The sequence below is a fragment of the Chrysoperla carnea genome, chromosome 4 (genome assembly GCF_905475395.1).
Source record: "Chrysoperla carnea chromosome 4, inChrCarn1.1, whole genome shotgun sequence".
In the NCBI taxonomy this organism is placed as follows: domain Eukaryota; kingdom Metazoa; phylum Arthropoda; class Insecta; order Neuroptera; family Chrysopidae; genus Chrysoperla; species Chrysoperla carnea.
The window spans coordinates 1946812-1968424 of record NC_058340.1 but is presented as its reverse complement, the minus strand read 5'-3'; the positions used below and the strand labels follow the sequence as shown (position 1 = coordinate 1968424).

The 21613-nt window shown below is 30.1% G+C and overlaps 3 protein-coding genes and 1 long non-coding RNA gene across 5 annotated transcripts in view; 2 read left to right on the top strand and 2 right to left on the bottom strand.

Annotated features, from left to right (window-relative positions):
* Positions 1-19173, top strand: part of LOC123299366 (cuticle protein 64-like) — a 34161-nt gene extending 14988 nt beyond the window's left edge. Inside the window, exon 2 of the mRNA XM_044881745.1 lies at positions 18628-19173. Within this exon, the coding sequence (XP_044737680.1) occupies positions 18628-19086 (459 nt within the window). The 3' untranslated portion in view covers positions 19087-19173. The remainder of the gene's footprint in view (positions 1-18627) is intronic.
* On the top strand, positions 80-19646 carry LOC123299368. Its single transcript, XR_006535315.1, has 3 exons — positions 80-89; positions 8803-8805; positions 19552-19646. It is a non-coding gene; the product is annotated as an uncharacterized LOC123299368 (long non-coding RNA).
* LOC123299365 (acanthoscurrin-2) lies at positions 2034-6568 on the bottom strand. Its single transcript, XM_044881744.1, has 2 exons — positions 6207-6568; positions 2034-2256 (listed from the first exon to the last, which is right to left on the bottom strand). Exons 1-2 carry the CDS (start codon positions 6529-6531, stop codon positions 2093-2095), a joined length of 489 nt encoding a protein of 162 aa, XP_044737679.1. The 5' UTR covers positions 6532-6568; the 3' UTR covers positions 2034-2092.
* Positions 6313-15063, bottom strand: LOC123299363 (cuticle protein 16.5-like). 2 transcript variants are annotated; one of them, XM_044881742.1, is made up of 3 exons: positions 14570-15063; positions 9703-10078; positions 6313-6401 (listed from the first exon to the last, which is right to left on the bottom strand). In XM_044881742.1, exons 1-3 carry the CDS (start codon positions 15027-15029, stop codon positions 6377-6379), a joined length of 861 nt encoding a protein of 286 aa, XP_044737677.1. In that variant the 5' UTR covers positions 15030-15063; the 3' UTR covers positions 6313-6376. The 2 variants fall into 2 exon arrangements, with proteins under 2 accessions (XP_044737677.1, XP_044737676.1); XM_044881741.1 differs by lacking the exon at positions 6313-6401 and having other exon boundaries at positions 9609-10078.
* Positions 19647-21613: the final 1967 nt, after the last annotated feature.

The following is a 21613-nucleotide window of genomic DNA, read 5'->3' as shown; positions in this document are numbered from 1 at the left end:
AAATGTTTAAATGAATTTATCACGAAACATGAAGAATGTCCCTGAAGTGAATTTAAAAAACAAACTTAACAGAATAGTCTACACGTGAAGTACTTTACCTCACAAAGAACTTATAAATATCGGAAAGAATTTCTTGAACTGCGAAAGTATGTGTTTTAAATTTCTACTTCAAAATGTTTTCTCTGTAAGAGGAAAATCATCATTTTGTTTATCATATTTCGTTTCCCAAAAAACAAAATTTTGATTTTTTGTTGGCCAGCAACTTCCAAAATTATCGACAAAATTGATTATTCTAACTTTATGCCTTTATCAAAATCCAAAAAATTGAATTTTGCTCTATCACTTATAAACCAAGTATGGAATTATACTAATTTTGGCTCATACTATTCAAACTTGTGGTCAAATTTAGCCTACCACTAAAAGTTTATAAGATAGTAGGGCCCCGGGGATATTTCGCACAAAGTTGATTTTAAGCTAATAAAGCCGTGGGTATGATCTGATGCGGATCTTGATTTCCACAAGAATAACTTTAAAGTTTTTGCTAAGCAGTACTGTTGATTATATAAATGAATGAGAATAAAATTTAACCTTGAAAATTAAAGACTAGAAAATATAATAATAAAATTAATTAATATATTAGAAACGCTTGCCTTTCAGTGTCTGGAGACCATTTTTATTGGAAAATGCAATCATATGCAGGTTCATAATACACCTGTGCATTAAAACAGCGCTGTCAGATATAAATTAATGATGTAAATTTATTAATTGATTGATGGAATCTATCAATATGAGTTAATATTTCACTACATAAAAATCATTTTGAAATTCTTTCTTTGTAAATAATGCAATACAAATATGTGGTTGGAATATCAATAAAATACTTAACTTATATTCATAAATTAATAAAATAATTACAGAATTTTATTTATATGTTATTTATTATATAATAGTTTTGTTTTTATTTAATAATTCAATGTGTAACAACATATTATTCAAAGTTTGTTTCAATAATTATTGCCATTTTCTGTTTAAGCGTAGTAAAGCTGGTACTATCTTAATAAAAATACGCTTTTATGCTCACATTTATCCAAAACGCAAGTGTTACCAAAAAAATGAAATTTTGTGTGTGAATTAATAAGAATTTAATACGCGAAAAATTTAATAAGTCGTAATAAATGTTGTTTTTTAGTCAATGAGTGTTTTAAAAAATGTTTTACCATTTACTTGAAAACTTTATTATTAATATTCCTCAAGTTTTAAGCTTTAAAATAATACCAAAATTAAGAACTGTGGATAAAAAGAGAATCGATATGAATTTTTCAAAAAAGACGCTTAAAAGATGATGAATAAAATTTCAAATATTTTGGATCATTTTCCTTTTTTTGGCATCGAAATACCTTAAATTTGATATGCAAGGCCCTAAACACTTCACAAAATGTCTGTAATTTAAACAAGGGGGGTTGGTCCGCAAAGTACAAAATCTCGAATTTAAAAAAAAAATATGTTTGTTTTTTTGAATCAGTTTTAAGCAAAAAAGTACTCTTCCAATTTTTTTCTTTAGACGCTTGGTTTTCGAACTAAAAACTCTTCAAAAATTATGCAGTATTTGATTTTTAGAAAAAATTTGATTTTTTTTCAATCTCTGAGGGAATTCGCTTAGCTAACGCAGTTCCTGCCCCATGAATTTTTTGAATATTTTTTATTGGGATCGTTCAAGTATTAGGCAAATAAATCATCGGAACTTTGTACTAACGCCCTCTAAAAGACAAAATAATCCCCTACCTTAAAGGTTAAAGGTACCCCATACTATTTTTTTTGGAATTTCATTTCAAGCATTTAATTTCCTATAGGTGTACAAAGTTTTCCAATTTCACCCATTTGCTAATACTTAATCTTCGAATTCAGTATGCTCCCATGAAATTTAGGGAAATATGCAAGTTATCTCTCCTCATAAAAAAGGATTCGGAAACAGGAAAAAATCAAAATTATGTTAAAATTTAAGAAAAACGTATATTTTCATTAGAATTGAAATACGATAGAAAAAATATAAATTATCTTTGGCCGAGTATTTTTATCACAATATATCACATGTTTAGTGGATTCCACCATATCCATAGCCACCATAACCACCTCCAAGTCCGTAGCCACCATAGCCACCTCCAAGTCCATATCCTCCATAACCACCACCAAGTCCGTAGCCACCATAATAAGCACCTCCAAGTCCATATCCTAATCCATGACCACCTAATCCATAACCTCCAACAGCATATTTATGTCCACCGAGTGATAACAAATTTGTATTTTGATATGATACAGCTGGTTTCACGTAAACAGGTGCGGCATGTACAATTGGTGTATGAATTATGGGCTTAGCAATAACAATTGGTTTTACGATTGGAATTGCTTTACCATAATAATCCACACGTGATGTGTGACTTATTCCACTTGGAGCAAGATAACCTGGTGTAGCCATTGTGTAAGCCACACATAAAACTAATACGGTAACTAAACTTTTAAAGAACATTTTTATTTATTTTGTTTAATTAATTTGTTTATTGTTATTCAATTAAATTGTTGTTAATAATTAATATTTTTCGCGTTCGTATATTTATATCAATGAGATGGTTAACAGACCATACAAAAATATAATCCCTCCATAATAATATAAATGATTGCGAAAACGCCATGTCCGTTTGCATGCTAACTTGCAAGGCAAAACGAAATATTTAACCATTATAATTAAGTTAACTGTTTGTATTAGTGTCATGGAAATGGATTTTACTTTTAATTATTTTTACTAAACTAAAATAATTATGCCCATATATCTCAATTGGAAGTAAATAGGTCCGATTTTAATGGGTCCGAAGTATTATTTTAATGGGTCCAATTTTCGAAATCGAAATTTTCGACATTTCCTTACGTTTCATCTCCAGAGCAAAGTATTAAAACCAATTTGGAAAAGATGTATGCGTGTGTGTGTGTAAATACATACGTACTTACACACTTACACGTTCGTGGTTATTGCATGCAACTCATGCACATTCTATGCATGAGTTGGTGAATTTTTGCCCATGTGCGAATATTTGAGTTCAATTTCTAGTCCACTAAGTTGGAAGGCTGAAAAAAATAGAGCAATTTTCGTTTACACGCTCAAGCAAATTTCTTGCCTGAACATATTTTACTCAACTCATTTTTGACTTACCCATACTTCATGCTTTTTTCACAAACAAGGCAGTGCGAAATAGTTTGATAAAAGTCAATTGGCTTAAATTTTATCTATGTGTAAATAAACCTAGCATATACTAAAGAAAGAGTAAAATATTTTTAAAGCAAGTTTAACGTGTAAATTAACTATGTATGTAATCGTGTAAATAGGAACTTCCTTACGACAATTTTTTTATGTATTATCGTGAAAAAATTTCTATTAACCATCCCTTATTGTGTAACATTGTTTTAAGCACACGACTAATAATTATATTAATTAACAGTAAGTTATTCGGGGTTACTTGTTATGAAAGTTTCACTTTTTTTTTTGTTTTTAATATTGACCTTTTAAAAATACAAATAAAACATAAAAAATTATACTTTTTTTTTTGGTAAGTAATTTATTGACCATGGAACTAATAATTTGTCGTACAAGTGTATTTTTGTTAATCGGTATAATTTGTTGATATTTACTTCTATACACTGATGATAAATAGAGAGTTTATGTGTTTACTTGTGTTTGCTTTTATATTCTCTGAGTAGCAACAAAAAAAAAAATCGTATCGCAGGAGCTGCGCTAGTTCTGCGAATTCCCTCAGACATTGAAAAAATAACACATTTTTCTTAAAATCGAATATTGCATGTTTAGAGATATATTGCATTAGAAAATTTTTTATTTCAAAAAATAAGCGCCTAGAGAAAAAATCATAATAGTACTTTTTGTCCTAAAACTGATCAAAAAATGGTTAACAGACCATACAAAAATATAATCCCTCCATAATAATATTATTAATAACGTAAATATATTTTATTTACATAATTTCTAAAAACCATCCCCTAGGATTTGAATTATTGTCCAATATATTGATTAATGTAAACAAAATACATTTTCGTAATCATTTATATTATTATGGAGGGACCATATTTTTGTATGGTCTGTTAACCATCTCATTGATATAAATATACGAACGCGAAAAAAATTAATTATTAACAACAATTTAATTGAATAACAATAAACAAATTAATTAAACAAAATAAATAAAAATGTTCTTTAAAAGTTTAGTTACCGTATTAGTTTTATGTGTGGCTTACATAATGGCTACTCCAGGATATCTTGCACCAAGTGGAATAAGTCACACATCACGTGTGGATTATTATGGTAAAGTAATTCCAATTGTTGTTGATAAACCATTATCATATGGAATTGGTAGCTATGAATTAGGCGGTCATGGATTAGGATATGGACTTGGAGGTGCTTATGGTGGCTACGGACTTGGAGGTGGCTATGGTGGCTACGGACTTGGAGGTGGCTATGGTGGCTACGGACTTGGAGGTGGTTATGGTGGTTATGGATATGGTGGAGTCCACTAAACATGTGATATATTGTGTTAAAAATAATTGGCCAAAGATAGTTTATATTTTTGTATCGTTTTTTAATAATAATGAAAATATACCTTTTTCTAATATTTTAAAATTATTGTGATTTTTTCCTATTTTCGAATTTTTTTTATGGTATCAGGAGAGTATACTGAGGTCTAAGATTAAGTTTTTTCAAAAGGGTCGAATTGGAAAGCATTGTACCACGATAGAGGATTAAATGTTGCACCCGATACTCCTTAGTTGAACCCGATGTTGCATAATAGTTTTCTTGAAGTAGATAGGTACGCACGAATAGGTCTAGGATATTAGAAATTTGTTGTTTTTTCTTATCTGTAAGTTTGATGCGCACATGTAATTTGGAATTGAAAAGATCCAATACCTGTTGTTTAAGGATTCAGCCATTCCATGGATAATTATATTGTTACCTTTAAGCTTTTTTTCTAGTATTAATATAGTTTCACTTATTTTATTTAGAACGTTTTCAATGTAATTTTACTATTCATTGCACTGCCATTATTCAGAGTCAATTACATGAGTTTATAGTGACAGTAAAACTGAACTTACACTTACAGTCCATTATTTTTTTATAAATTAGAAGAGTTCAAAACACCGACACCATTATGGCGTTTTGGCCACTATTTATTTGGTAAAGTATTTTCTAGATTTTTTTTTCATTTTCGATAATATTTCACTGCTAGGTGTAGCTACTTGCAAATTTTCAACTGTCTATCATTTATATTTTTGGAGAAAATGGACACCAAAGTTTTGTCCTAGTTTGCGCCTTCACGGATAAACAGTGAGGTTTACGAAAAAATGTTTCCAACAAAAGTGGTTTAATTTTATAAAGAAAATTTTTATATTTCAACTTTTGTTTTTCAAGACCCAATTGACCATTATGTTGCTCATTGACAAGCTTAGGCTCACTTTTTACGTCCTGGTCATCCTATAAAAGTTTCAGCTTAATATCTCAGTGGCTTAATTTAATTTTTTTAACACTACAAAAAAATTAAATTGCTGTATTTATACTTAAAATTAACAATTAATAATATTTTCAATAAATATTTTGCAAATGTGTCAAAATCATTCGAAGTACGAAATTACTTTCCTCTTGAATCAATGATCTAAAGATTTTTTTTTGTAAGTTTTGTACTATTTTTTTTTTTCAGGATATGTTGTACTTACTTTGAAAATTTTTCAGCATTGTCTATTATACTATACAAAAATGAATTCTTAACTTAAGGAAAAGCCCTCTTGGGAGTTACAGCCGTTATAAATTTCAAGCAAACCGTTTTCAACCTGTCCCAAGTTTTGATTTACAAAAATAGTTTGAAAACATTATTAATCTACAAATTCCTAATTTTTCCTTTCAAATTTCTGTGAAAGGGCCACGAAAATATAATCATAGTTAGATTTAGAATGAGGTATAAATAAATAAACATATTTTAAATTTTAAAAAAGAGATATATTTTTAGAAGTATGAAATACACGATAGAAAAATATAAATTATCTTTGGTCGAATAATTTCATCACATATAATTCACATTATTAATGAATTCCATATCCATACCCTCCATAACCACCTCCAAGTCCGTAGCCACCATAACCACCACCAAGTCCATATCCTAATCCATGACCGCCTAATCCATAGCCTAATCCATGACCGCCTAATCCATGACCGCCTAATCCATAGCCTAATCCATGTCCACCTAATCCATAACCACCAATTCCATATGATAAAGCTGGTTTCACATAAACAGGTGCGGCATGTACAATTGGTGTATGAATTATGGGCTTAGCAATAACAATTGGTTTTACAATTGGAATTGCTTTACCATAATAATCCACACGTGATGTGTGACTAATTCCACTTGGAGCAAGATATCCTGGTGTAGCCATTGTGTAAGCCACACATAAAACTAATACGGTAACTAAACTTTTAAAGAACATTTTTATTTATTTTGTTTAATTAATTTGTTTATTGTTATTCAATTAAATTGTTGTTAATAATTAATATTTTACGCGTTCGTATATTTATATCAATGAGATGGTTAACAGACCATACAAAAATATAATCCCTCCATAATACATTACGAAAATTTTATTTACATAATTTCTAAAAACCATCCCCTAGGTCACATATTAAATTATTATTATATGCCATCATATAAGTATATTATTTTATTGAAAGGCCGATGTGCAATTTCCTTTCATTTTATAAAATGTTCAGGTCTAGGAAGTTTTTGCATGCCGACGGACATTTTTCTTGGGAGTACATGAAATATGAACAATTTAACACGGAAAAAGATTCATTCTTATTTAACTTTTAATTCAAAAAATTCGTTTTTTAAATAATCTAAAGGAAGAAATAATTTAGTGTATTTCTCCCATGGATTGAGTTGACCACAGAATGTCCTTATAATTAGCAATAGTAAAAAAGAAAAATCTTCAAAAATGTTTATGAATTTCCCAGTTTTTTTTGCCTGTCAACGTGTCCTTAGCGTTAGTAAGACGAAAAGGCGTTCAGGAGCAAATTTTTAGAGAGTGTTCATCTATCGATTAAAAGTCATGGAGTAGAGTGAGCTTGCAAACCAAGTCCCACATTTTTGCCTAGTTGTTTACAATATTGAATTTTCATCAGTCAGATAACCAATTTTCGTGTTCATCCGATGTTTTGAATGGAGACAAAATCATGTTTAAAGTTTCCGTTACATACTAACATACTAACATACGTATGAAGTTAATAAAAGTGTTAATTGAATTTATATTATGTTTTTGGTAGTACATACTATATTATAATAAATAGTTAAAATAATAAAAAATAATTTGATGATAAGTGTATGACTACAAGTTTTTTAACTTGATCTCAAAATTTTTCGAACTTGCGTTCATTCTCAAGAGATTCAATCTCAGATTTGATTTCAGAGAAAAATTTTGAGATCAAATAAAAAAACTTGTAGTCATACACTAATTTATTTATATTTTATTTTTATTTTTATTATTTAAATTATTTATTATTATAAAAGTATGTTGAAAATTCTTGCTTACTATCAAGAATTCAGTCATTTTAACGAAAAATTTGGAACAAAAAAATGGGGATATATTCATTATTCATATGGTTTTTTTTTATCTTGATTAATTTTGTTTACTGCATATTTCATATTCAGCAGTAGATAAAAATTTGCTGCTAATTAAACTAATTACATTAAAATGTTTATTGATTGATTGATCGGATGTTGATCATCGTGTAGGTGGAAATTCTGATCTTATTTGCATTACACGCAATCGAAAAGATAAAACAAGAAGCTAAAACATAATTGGAGGGGATTTTTTTTAGGTCATTAGTATTTTTTATAAAAGAAAAAGAAAATCTTGTTCTTAATATTATTTTTTTCAAATATTTCACACAGTGAGAACATCAATCAATATGTTGAAAACATTGTTGTTGGTACTAATTGCAATTAACTTCTCATTATCGTTAGTTTTACCTGAGGAACATGTAAAACATTCACATCATATTGAACCACTACCAAAACCGTTATTTGAACCGCATATAAAAACATGGTATATACCAATCAAATTACCTGGTTTACGACTTGTTTATGGACATTTACCAATCGGTTTCAAATATCCATGGATTTATCGCAAGAAAGAAGAATAATGCAAAATGTATGGTTACTGTTGGTGAATTTATAATTTAATATGAAATATTGTGTATTTTACAATTTAAAAAAAAAGTTATATGTAGATTAATTAATATTTGCACAATTCATTTGGTTTCTTTATGTATTTGTGAATAATGAATTTAATTACTTATTTATTTATTTGTAAATTTAATTATATTATTTATTTGTGAATTTTAAGTGTTTACCTTATTTATTATGTAATGGTAAAGTAAAAACAAAAATTATGTAAATATTAAAAATTTTGTCTTTATTTCATTGAATTTTAAAATTATTTTTGTAATACGGAGCCGACTAGTGCACGAAAGTAAATACTTTTTACAGAATTTCAAAAAAATTATTTGTTCCTTATTTGCAACTTTAATGATGAATTTTGTATAACTTCATGAATGTAGACGAAAAATAAAAATAAAATTTTTCTATATCTGTGTTGGTTTTCAAAATATTGAAAGCTTAATAATTAAACAAAATTTTCAATTTTCGATATTTTGAAAATTACTCCAGATATCGAAAAATTTTATTCTACTTTTCGTCTTAGATTGTCAAGTTATAATTCACCATTAAAATTGAAAAAATATATATTTTTTTTAAATTTGTGCTCTCAATCTATCAAGCTATCCTTAATTAGTCAGGCACAACGGTTTTTTGTTTTGTTTTCAACAATTTATTAAGGTTTTTTTTAATTTCCACCGACTAGTTTTTGAGAAAGCTACTAAAACATATCATCCATCTATTGTTTTACCATAAACCAATGTTAAATATGCCTACTTTTGAAGTCATTTATTTATTTAAAAAATCGGACAAACCTACCTAAAATTTTCATAATTGTATTAGACTTAATCCAACTTCATACAAAAATAATCAAGCTTTTTATTTAAAATTACCTTGGTGCTCGTACATCCTTAAGCTGCGTTGAAAAAATCTCTTACTCATTTTAACACCTTATAAACTCATCAGAATAACTGTACTTTCTACACTTATTGGCTACTCTCTAGAAGAAAACGTTCTAGGTTTTGCTTCACTTTTCATGTTTTTGAAGCAGCAAGAATATTCCAGCTTTTAATATTATTTTAGTCCAGTACTCGATGCTTATTATCATCCAAATTGCTTAATTTTTGATGTTTCATATCGAGATAGTAGAATATGTTTTGCTACAGAGGTTATGTATTTAATCATTTTCGTCTTTTCTAAGCAGGATTTTGGCTGAAATATGTAAGTTCGTTGAGGTTTTGTAACAATAGAACAATAAATTCAAGCATTTTAAGAAGAAGAAATGTTTATTTTTTACAATTTTTTGTTTATAAATTAACAGAACAAAAAAATTAATTAGAAATCACAGTAGAAAAGTAAAAATACTGAGAGTGTGAAAATAATGAGCATAAAATAATATATGACTCAAATATTATGGATTTAATAATGAGATCCATAATAATCATGTCCATAACCATGACCGTAACTTAAACCATGACCATATCCATATCCATGACCATAACCTAATCCGTATCCTCCTAATCCATGGTAACCACTTGCATAAAGTCCACTAACAATTGGTGATGCGGCAACATAGCTGGCACCATAAGATAAATGTGGAGCAGCATAAGATACAATTGGTTTAGTGTAAACAATTGGTTTACTATGAATATCAACACGAGATTGATGACTTGTGGCAGCTGGAATAGCGGCAACTAAATGTGGTTTCACGACACTTACAACTGGAGCAGCGGCAATTGCGGTAACAATTGGTTTACTGTGAATGGCAACACTTGATTGATGGCTGACTGCTGCAGGAATTGCTGCGTATCCATGACCATATCCATAACCACCATGTCCATAACTACCGTATCCATACCCACCATAACCATGTCCTAATGCGTATGCATCTCCAATGTATCCAGCTTCAGTTGCTGCAAAAGCACAAGCTACTAAAACCACCAATTTGAACATTTTGGTCTGTTTTTTTTTTTAAGTGAACACTGAAGTTACCAAAGATTAATGAGTTACTGATGTCGTTCACTAAAAGGATTGTAGTATTTATATGGAACAAAAGGTTGACAAAAGGAAGTAATACTTCAAGTAAAGTATCCCTACCTACAAAAGTGTCTTTTTTTTTAGTTTATTTAGGTAATTATTTTTGTTTAATAAGTACCTTGAAAATACTTTGTACTTACATACAGAAGTTAAATAAAAATGATTAGTTTTTTTTTTCATAACTGTTTCACGCTTTTAATTATATTTGTGATTCATATTTATTTCATTAACAAAAATAATAATTTTATAATATCATAGTCCATTAAAAGACCGTATAGATATATCGAAAACCATCCACACTGATAATAATAACAGGAGCCATTCATCCCATAGGTTGAGCAAAGGCCTCCTCCAGAATATGCCACTCCTTATCTAGAGCTCTTCTTGATCAGTGATCACCCGCAAACGCTAGCGGTTCGTCCCGCAATCGTTTGATAGGACGGCCTTTCTCGCGAGTACGGCTAGACACCTATACCATAATTTTGTTCGTAGCATCAATATTTTAATAAATTAATTAATAATATAAAATGTTGAAAATTTGGTTTTTGAAAATCGGGCCCATAACAATAACTTCCTAAACAGGGGAGTTATTTAAGAGGAAGATACTTTAAAAGTGACTTCATTTCTGAGTATTGCCAAAGAGATTACATATAAAACTCTGTTTCGCAAGAAAGAGACGGGCAACAACTGTTGAAAGCTTATAATTTCTTTGTTTTCTGATTAATTTTAAGTTAAATTTCAAATTGGCTATACCGTCTTATACTAGTTTGCGTGTAAAAATTATCTTAATTAGTGTTAAATTTTTTATTTACGAAATTGTTTTTTTATAATTTAATAATAATTCTTATAAATTTTTCTTTTTTAATTAAATAATAATGTTTAGGAAGATCATTATTTGCTTAATTTGTAATGCGTTGTCTAATATAATGTACCTATATATAATGTTGCACTTGTTAAGTAATATTTTGTTTAAGACTAAGTACTTCCGATATTTATTATTTGTGAAATACTATTTTAATGATCACGGAACATAAATTTGTTAAATCTGATTTAAAATTAAAATTTATTAAATTACTTTAATGTACTTTTATTGAGCAATCCTTGATTGTTAATTTGTTTTAAAGAGTAAGGACCTAAAATTTTTTTCGCACTTCTATCCGCGTTCAGTTTTCTAATCAGGGTTACCTACCGATTTTTAGAAGTCATAGAATTAGGTCGCAGTCTTAGGTACTACCAGGTACAAAAACCCCCGGGTAACAAAATTGATATCATTTTCATCACTATTAACCAAATTGTGAATTTAATATTTACGATCAATTTAAAATGCATTTATAAAATGCATATTTACTATGCTAATTGCATATTTTTAATTTCTTATGAATCAAATTAGGTCACAAAAATTTCTGACGTTCTAACGAATCGAATGCAGAGAAAAGCTTGAGGGACAGTGGATCTCTTTGCTTGACACCTCTATTTGACTATATTATTTATTACTTAATTAATATTGATATATATATTAAAATATTGTGAAAAAATTTTACAGTCGAATTAAAAGTATAATTGTGATTAAAAACATTGATTGCATGCATGATTATTACTTTTATAATAAATATAAATAAATAGGTAATAAGAACTATTTCTATTTATAATTGTGCGTGCATTTATAATAATTTGACGTAAATTAATTCGAAACTAATTCCGTGCTTCAATTATAAATAAAATAATCACTTTTATATATCAATACAAATATTTATAAACTAATTATAAATAATATTAAGATATTGCTTCATATTATATAACTTATGTTTAGAAATATTGCGTAGGGTAAAGGTGATGAAAGTCGTATCATGTAGACGCCCTGAAATAGCAAGCTTACCAGATATCACATTTTGAGAGAATACCTTTTTTAACCCCCAAACTAAAAAAAATGGTGATTTAAGTTTGACCGTTATGTGTGTGTGTTCGTCTGTCTGTGGCAGTTGCGCCCATAGGTCAATATGATGAATTGTTTACAATATTTACCATGATGAATTGTAAACCGTTGGAGATAGAACAAAAGTTTAAATTTAAAATTTTCCTTATCAAAAAATAAACAACTTTTGTTTGAAACATTTTTTCGTAAACATCACTGTTTATCCGTGAGGGCGCAAATTAGGTAGAAGTTTTATAGTATGTACTATACTTGAATATCAGTTATGTATCTATGTGTCACATGCATGTATGTCTTATGTGATAAAGAAATCAACACTGATTATGCATGGTATTTCAACAATTAACTCAGTCAATTGTTTTTTTTCACTTGTTATATATTAGTACATAATGTTAATACCACGTTTACCAATGTATACATACACCGCGCCGTGTGTAGTTACATAAAATCATTGAATTGGAAAATTAAATGATAAACCACCACAGTATACACCTATGCACATTCAAAACTGCCAAACAATTCTATTCCTTATTCTATTTTTAATTTAAAAAAACATAAAAAACAAATAGGTATCTGTATCTTTAATAATCTTAATATTTATTATAAGAAATTGTTGTACCTTGGAATATCACTAAATAAAATAGGTACGGCACTTGATTTTGTCATTATAGCAATCACAGACATCATTCTACACATCAAATCTTAACCGAAGTAATTATTAAATGCGATTAATAAATGTGGCCTAAGACATATAGCGAGCAAACGTACTAAATATTTTATTACTAGAAGATATTCGCCCGCTTTGCTGGGTTTAAAAGTAACAACTGGTAAAGAAGAAGTTTTTTAAATACTTAAATCTTTATAAATTATAGCTCATGTGTTTGTTTGATGTATGAGCTATATTACTTTATTAAATTATAGGCCATAACCTTTCATCTTCAATAGCGAGAACTCTACGCTACGATTGTAGAAGAAGAAAATCTGCTCCTTTTGGGGTTGGGGATTAGTTGTTAGGGTAAAACCATCAGTTTCTTGATTTATTGCTTTCTGCTAAGCCAATATTGCCTGCATATAATTGCAATCTCATAGATAAAAAATATTCCAAGATGTGCACTGCAGGGCGATTCAATAGGTACAATAATTTCCCTTGTCAATAATTAATAATATGAACTGCGGTTAATAATATTATTATTTGTGTTATTATTATTAATAATATTATAATAAGTGTGAACTGTGGTGATTTTAAAGGCTATTGATTTCAGTATAGAATTTCAGTGGGTATCTACGATCAAAACATAATTGGATTAGTAAGGCGTTAGCCATGGGAGTATAACGAGTATAAATTTAAAAAAAAAAAATAATTTTAATATTTGTTTTCTAACTCTTCATTATACTGGGAAGTAATTCGTGTGGGATGTTTTAAATAAGACAACTTTTCTGATTATAAAAACTTCATTAATCGAGAAATTCTCAAAATTAAAAACGATCTCTTTAACAGTTAACATTCACATTTCTGATTAAAATGAATCTGGAGTTGTCTAAATGAAGTAAAAAGCTATTTTCATTAATGAACATTTCACAAATAATACATTAAATAAGCCGGAAAAAAGTGCCGATAGTGGAAAATTTGTGAAACAGTACTGATTTTAATGAAACTTTTTGTAGTTTGTTTATAGAACCCCAAGAAACAATCAGCCAACTCAACCCAATCATAGGGAGACATAAAACTCTAGCGGAAGACATATATGCAGGCCAACAATTTTTTGAATATCTTATTTTGGTTTAAAATTGTCATCTATAGTAGATATTTTTGATCGCTGGATACGAATTCGATCTCAGATCACACGAATTCTATCACGTATTCCAAAATTCGTGCCATTTTGTGCCCAAAATTTCGCAATAAAACACATACACATTATTATTTTGTCACAAATAAATATTCAATATTGACATTGGAATGATCCTTGGGGTCCTATGAACAGGTTACAATAAGTTTCATTTAAAGTCGGTGCTGTTTCCCAACTTTTCCAATGTATCCAGGCTTATTAACTGTACCAAAATATTTCAAATGTGCCGCGTTCAAATCCAAGGGTGGAACAGTAGACCAATTATCTTATCTATCATTTGTAAAATACATTTATACATAAAAAATTTAAGACATTATTTCAATATTTTAAGAAGAAAAACATTTTTTTATTTGATGTTAATCGTTACAACAATAAAAACTGGTAGGTAGTACATAAAAAAGAAGAATTAAGTAGATATGTACATTATTGATGGTTAAAATTTAATAATTAATAATGAGATCCATAATAATCATGTCCATAACCATGACCGTAACTTAAACCATGACCATATCCATATCCATGACCATAACCTAAACCGTAGCCTCCTAATCCATGATAACCACTTCCATGAAGTCCACTAACGATTGGTGCTGCTGCTACATAACTGGCACCATGGGATAAATGTGGAACAGCATAAGATACAATTGGTTTGGTATAAACAATTGGTTTACTATGAATGTCGACGCGGGATTGATGACTTGTGGCAGCTGGAAGAGCGGCAACTAAATGTGGTTTAACAATAACAGGTGCAGCAGCTACAGCAGTGATAATTGGTTTGCTATGGACGGCAACACTTGATTGGTGACTAACAGCTGCTGGAATAACTGCATGTCCATAACTGCTGTATCCATGACCACCATATCCATAACCGTGTCCTAATGCATAAGCATCTCCAAGGTATCCAGGTTCAGCTACAACCACAGCAATAACACAAGCAAATAAAGCTATCGATTTGAACATTTTTGGTGAAGATGAATAACTGATGTTATCGAACTTGATAAGATACTGATGCTGATGAACGTGTAAAATTCAATATTTATACCGTCAAAAATTCTGCGAATTAATAAAACTAGCCCCTTCTTAACTAGAATATTTTTATGAATTAGGTAAATTTTTGAAGAAATATTCCACCTTGAACATAGGAATGCATGCAATGCTATTTGAAGATTCTTCATTATTAAATATATTTTATGATTTCAATAATTAATTTTTTGATAGAAAGATAACGTGTTTTATACTCGAAAAGTGAAGTAAAAACTTCGATCATCTTTTAATTTTGAAATGTCGATTATTCTTGAATAAAATTTTTATAACTGGATGATCGAACTTGGCTCGCTATTTTATTAGTTAAAAAGACACAAATTTTTTCACTAATATACAAACAGTTTAAAATGTCTCCACTCAAATAAAAGAACCGTTTAAAATGTTTCCACACAAATAAAAGAACCGTTTAAAATGTCTTTACCAATTGGAATATCAGGGTAATGTAGTTTTATTTCGTTATCTTCGATATAAGTATATCACGTCAGCTATCTATTATCTAAAATTGACAAAGCCACACCGACTTCACACTATACAATACATACAAAACGAACCATTAACAATCACTACATAGTATAAAACAAAGTCGCTTTCTCTGTCCCTATGTCCCTATGTCCCTTTGTACGCTTAAATCTTTGAAACTACGCAACGGATTTTTTTAATAGATAGAGTGATTCAAGAGGAAGGTTTTTATGTATAATACATCCATATTATAGTAGAGTAAGGGGTTGAAATAGGGGTTGAAAGGGATATGCTTCAAAAACTAAAAAAGTTGTGCATCGATTAAGCTAAAATATTGACACGATATACAACCAGCTTCAAAGATCTATTGTTTTTATCTACTTTTAACCTTCGGAGGGTAGAAAGGTGTAGCGAGAAAGTGGGAAGGAATTATCGAATATTTACAAATATACCTAAGTGGGGTATCAAATAAAAGAGCATGACGTGTACATTACAAAACTGTTATCCAACGAAAGGAAATGTGGAGGGAGGGGTGCAAGTGGGGATGTTGCCCAGCAAAGCGGGTAGTTCACAGCTAGTGTATATATATACTCGCCAATCGATGTAGGGAAAAGTAATATTATGCAGATGTTTTTCCTGAAAACACGAATCAAACGACGTTTTTGCCTCAACGTATTCTTTTACGTGTTCTTTTACAAAATAGTTTAAATACACTCCTACATATCTCGGTAGTGTTTTCTTGAACCGTTTCCCTTATTATCTGATCTAAAAGGTCTACATTCTAACCTAATATACGAGTAAGACAGTGACTACCGAACCACTAACAACCTAAAATACGAGTAAGTACTAGAGACAACTTTTTTTTCTACCTATCTCATTACTATTAGATAAATTGCGATAGACAGAAGAGTTGTATACCCGTCTCGTTTCCTCCTATATAGGCAATGCGGACTTGGATAAAGAGACACACAATAAAGTTATAACAATGGTGACTTCGACTTAAAATATATCGCCCATGCCTGCAATCTGTATATATAAAAATAAATTGCTGTGCGTTAGTCTCGCTAAAACTCAAAAACGGCTGGACCGATTTTGATGATATTTTGTGTGTGTGTTCAAGGGGATTCGAGGATGGTTTAGATTCACCATTAGGTCCGCTACAATTGTTTTTGAGGGTTCCGCACCAAAGAAACTAAATTTCATTAAATGGTGGGAGCGCATATAAATAATATATTTATATGCGTTGTTTAATATTAAAATTACTTTTTTATTACAACTAACTATTTACTATGCATTTTTAGCAGCGAGCTCCACTACTAAAGGCTCCAGCTAGGCCGAAGGCTGATGGGTTGGGGGTTAGCGGGATAGAAAAGAGGTAATAGATAAGAGTAAAATTTGGGTTTAGTTGGCCTGTTGGGATGAGCTAACGGGTGGGCTTAGCGGGCAGCTAAACATAGTATAGATATTAATGAATTGAAGTTACGTTTCTACAGGACAACGTTTGTCGGGTCCGCTAGTAAATTAATAAATCATAAAACCATTGGCCTGGCGCCAAAAGCCATATTCACCAGGTACAGCTTGTTATAGTTTGTCATTCAATTTGATTTCATGTAAAAAGTAAAACTATTAGATAGGTGCCTAATATCATAATTATTATGTGGTTTTAATTTAGTTCATAACCATTCATTATGTCGTTTTTAAATTATGATAATCAACATGTAATTTGGAATTGCGTAAATTCACAGTATTTTGATTTACTAAATCTAATACTAATTATATGAAATGTGAAAAAAAATAACTGATTAGTATACGCAGTGTCGTAAATGGTCTTTAGAGCGCCCTGTGCGAGCTTCTATAACTAAGCCCTTGCTTTTTTTTATAGATATTATAGGTACCCTAGAGTATATTAGTCGAATAAATGTTGAAAACCTGTCGAACAGAATCGATTTCAAAACTCTTTTCTACGTTTTCTTTAGACATTTAGGAACATGCAACACCACTAACTTCTGCATTTCTTTGACAAGTAGGGAAGTTTACTATTCCCAAAACATTCAACAAGTAACACTCAATGATAAATATATTACCTCTGGATTTTGTTCCAGCAATTTCCTTGGAGAATTCGAGATCTAAATGTAACAATACCACACTTTCAGTACGAGCTACTCTCGAGCTATTTTTGGCCAAAAAAGTCACTTTTTAATGAAATTAAACCGACAAATAATTTCCGAGTTATTCGATAATAATTATCAATAAAGGATTCTCGGGCGCTCTGGAATGTTCGAGAGTAGGTATCTAGCAGCAGCTGCAAGCGACTGACAGATACGCGCGCTAGCGACAACACTCGAGAATGTAGAATGCTACGTAGACAACATCAAATAAATATTTTGGAAGCTGCTACAACTGCTGAAGAACAATCATATGGCCCAAGAATAGATATTCCTTAACGTAAATTGAGTGTAAAACTTCAAATGTGTTTTTCTCAAAACTAAGTTTTTTGTACTGATGACCACTGTAGCTCGAAAACCGATCGATAGAGTTGAATGAAATTTATACAGCTTTTTGAAAACGTGAAAAACGAGTTCATCAGTTTTTTTGGAAATCTGGAAAAATATTTTCGGAGACCGCCAACGCTTGACCGGCAATCCAGGACTTGTTGCATTAACCTTAGCCAAAGCAAGGGCAGAAAAAACCAAGGCTTGGTTCGCCAGGAGATTTATTTGGGAATAAAATATTGTCCAAAGTTACGGCAATATATTCACACATTGTTTTTTGAAGTGGCCACCAGGAAATTGTTAAGTTGATTTTGAAATCGTTAAATATGAATGAAGAATATGTTTTGTTTTATTAATGTACAAGGTAAATTTAAAAAATAACTTTACAAAACTCAGACATAGCGTTTTAGAAGGGGTAGAATTTTAAATAATTATTATTTAATTTATTTTAATATTTTTGTATAAATATTACAATTATTTGGATAAACGATATCATTTCTAATCCATCTTTGGAACCATCAAAATAATATTTAAGAAACTTTTACGTAAACAATAAAAAGAAAATGTTCAAATTAGTAGTTTTATTAGCTTGTGCTATCACAGTATCAATCGTTGAAGCTGGATATCTTGGTAATTCTTATGCGCTAGGATTAGGAAATAGTTACGGATATGGTGGTTATGGATATGGTGGTCATGGATATGCAGCGCTTCCAGCAGCAGTTAGTCATCAATCGAATGTTGCAATTCATAGTAAACCAATCATCGCTGCACCTGTAATCATTAAACCACAATTAATTGCTGCTATTCCAGCTGCCACCAGTCATCAATCCCGTGTGGATTTAATTAGCAAACCAATTGTATCTTATGCTGCTCCACATTTATCTTATGGTTCCAGTTATGTTGCAGCATCACCAATTGTTAGTGGACTTTATGGAAATGGTTACAATGGATTATCTGGATACAGTTCAGCTTATGGACATGGTTATGGATACGGAAATAACTATTATGGATCTCATTATTAAATCGACTGATTAGTTTATATATCCTTTATTTTATCTGTATGCTATTACATTCATTTCTCTTATTGATGTAAAATATTCTTTTAATTAAAATAATAATCGCTTTTAAATATTCAATGTTTAATTTTTGTTCCTTATTTTGTATTATTAAGTATATCGTCGAACTTTGTGAGGAACCGCTTTTATTTCGAATAGAGAGATGGATTTTTTAAGAATGTTTTTTATTTTTAAATATTTACTACTCGCATCAGTAAGCCAAATAGTTCAGCTCTAGATCAGTGACGGATTCAGGCTTGCTGCCGCCCTAGGCCCCGTTCGATGCGCCGCCCTTTTTGATAGAATGAATTTCATTAATTTTGAACCAGTTTTTCATTTTAAAGTAACTTAATTTATTGAAATATAATTTTTGGATTAAATAATTTTAAGTCATTTGGATTAAATAATTTCAAAATGCTTCATACACGTGAGATTAATCTCACTAAAGGAACAGAAAGTAAAGAACATTACTCGATAAAGAATATCATTGATCGATTAAAAAATTAACATCTTACCCACACAGATTGAGAAGTAAATTAATGAATTGGATTATAATATTTTCTATCGAAAATTTTTTATAAAAACTATTCTGAACCAATTTTTATAATTGATTGTCTTTACTTTTTTGTGACTCTAAAATTTTGGCATTTCATAAATTTTGCCGCCCTTCAAATTCTGCCGCCCTAGGCCCGGGGCTCACGGGCCTAGGCCTAAATCCATCACTGCTCTAGATATATTTTCTTCGGCTTCTGCGAATGAAATTACATCTCAAAAATGAATGTATAACGCACGAATTGAAATTATAATGCTTGAAACTATAAATAACAAGTGGAAACAAACAATTAACTGAGTTATATACATGTATAGACAGTGTTGATAACGTAATCGTTTTTTTTTACGTCACGTAAGTAAAGAAAGAAATCCACTCTTAAATAGCCACTATTGCATCTAATTTGCGCCCTCGTGGGTAAACAGTGATGTTTACAAAAAAATGTTTCAAACAAAAGTTTTTGATAAGAAACATTTTTTATATTTAAACTTTTGTTCTGTCTCTAACGGCTTACAAGATGGGTCCTACGGACCCAAGCTCATTTGACCTATGTTGCTCATTTACGACCTCGGCCACACTTTTTACGTCATAAGCACGCTATAAAATTTCAGCTTGATATCTCTTTTCATTTTTAAGTTATCGTGCTTACGGGCAGACGGACAGACAACCGGACTAAATAGGTAATTCTATGAACACCTATTCCAAAATTTTGTTCGTTGTATCAATATTTTTAAACTTTACAATTGTGGGATTAAACTTAATATAGGTACTATTGATATATTTCGTACATACATTGTATAATAATAGATTGAAGACAAAGGTTTTTTTAAAGAGGTGGTATTAAAAATTAAATAATTAAAGGCATGAAAACTATAGTAAATATTTATTTTTATTAGATGCCTTTATTATAAGCTAATTTCACACTTTTATTATAATAATTTAATCTATTAATGACATATAATTGATTGATTACTGTTTATAAATTTTTATTATATTTTTGTAATTTTGTTTTTCATACTGTCACATATTTTCAATAATAATACAAATCAAGTAATCATATCAAGGTTGATCAGCTCTTATAATGGAACAAAAACATTATTATAATCTAGTGAAATTATATTTCTTTCTTTTGTGACCTATTTCACCATAAATTAAAATCATATTTTTATGAAAATCTATTTTATATGAATTATAAATCAATAAGTTATGTAATATACTTAAATATCAAACAATCATGCTTTTTAGCAAAACAGAAGTTGAGAGCATATTCTTCTAATACCATTTGAGAAGGGCGACGTAAGCACAAAGCGTCTTCAAAATCAAATGAATCTGTTACATACAAATCAGCGATATGTCAACAAGCGGGTTGACGTATAGTGCTGTCATTATCGGACACAGTTCACGAAATTGTCTCGCAATTATGTATTCTGTGAATAGTGGTGAATATCATGTTACATGAGAATAGTCAGGGCCATTTTAGTATTTCCAAGGGAATTTTTTTGTGATAGAATTTTTAAATAAATCAAAATCTACATCTCACTTGGTGGCGCTAAAAACTTTGGCCATTGCTGTGGGCCAAATAGGCCAAAAAAACTTTGAAAATATTCAAGAAAAGGGATTTTTGGAGTCGCTGAACACTATTCTTAGTCGGAATTTCGATAAACACCTTCCCTTCTGAAGTAATTCGCCCCGCTGGTCCAAAATAGTTCTGTAAATACACAACAAAATAGGCCAAAAAAGTATACTCGGCGCTTTTTGGGATCTGATCACGAATCCCAAGTTAGAATGTGCATATATTCCCCCAAAAAAAGTTTTCGAAATCAGAGACCTTAAAAATTCCCGAGTATACTTTTTTGGTTTTTTTGTTCGATTTTATTGAATATTTGCAGAATATTGCTGTTTTGGACAAGTAGAGGATAAATATTGGCCCAATAGGTTGAGACA

Coding starts and splice junctions, on each gene's coding strand:
- LOC123299365 (XM_044881744.1), bottom strand. CDS start 6,531: ATGTTCTTTAAAAGTTTAGTTACCGTATTAGTTTTATGTGTGGCTTAC. Junction 2,257..6,206: donor ATTAGGCGGTCATGGATTAG/GATATGGACTTG, acceptor ATGCTGTTGGAG/GTTATGGATTAGGTGGTCAT.
- LOC123299363 (XM_044881741.1), bottom strand. CDS start 15,029: ATGTTCAAATCGATAGCTTTATTTGCTTGTGTTATTGCTGTGGTTGTA. Junction 10,079..14,569: donor TGGATATGGATATGGTCATG/GTTTAAGTTACG, acceptor ATGGTGGTTATG/GATATGGTCATGGATACGCA.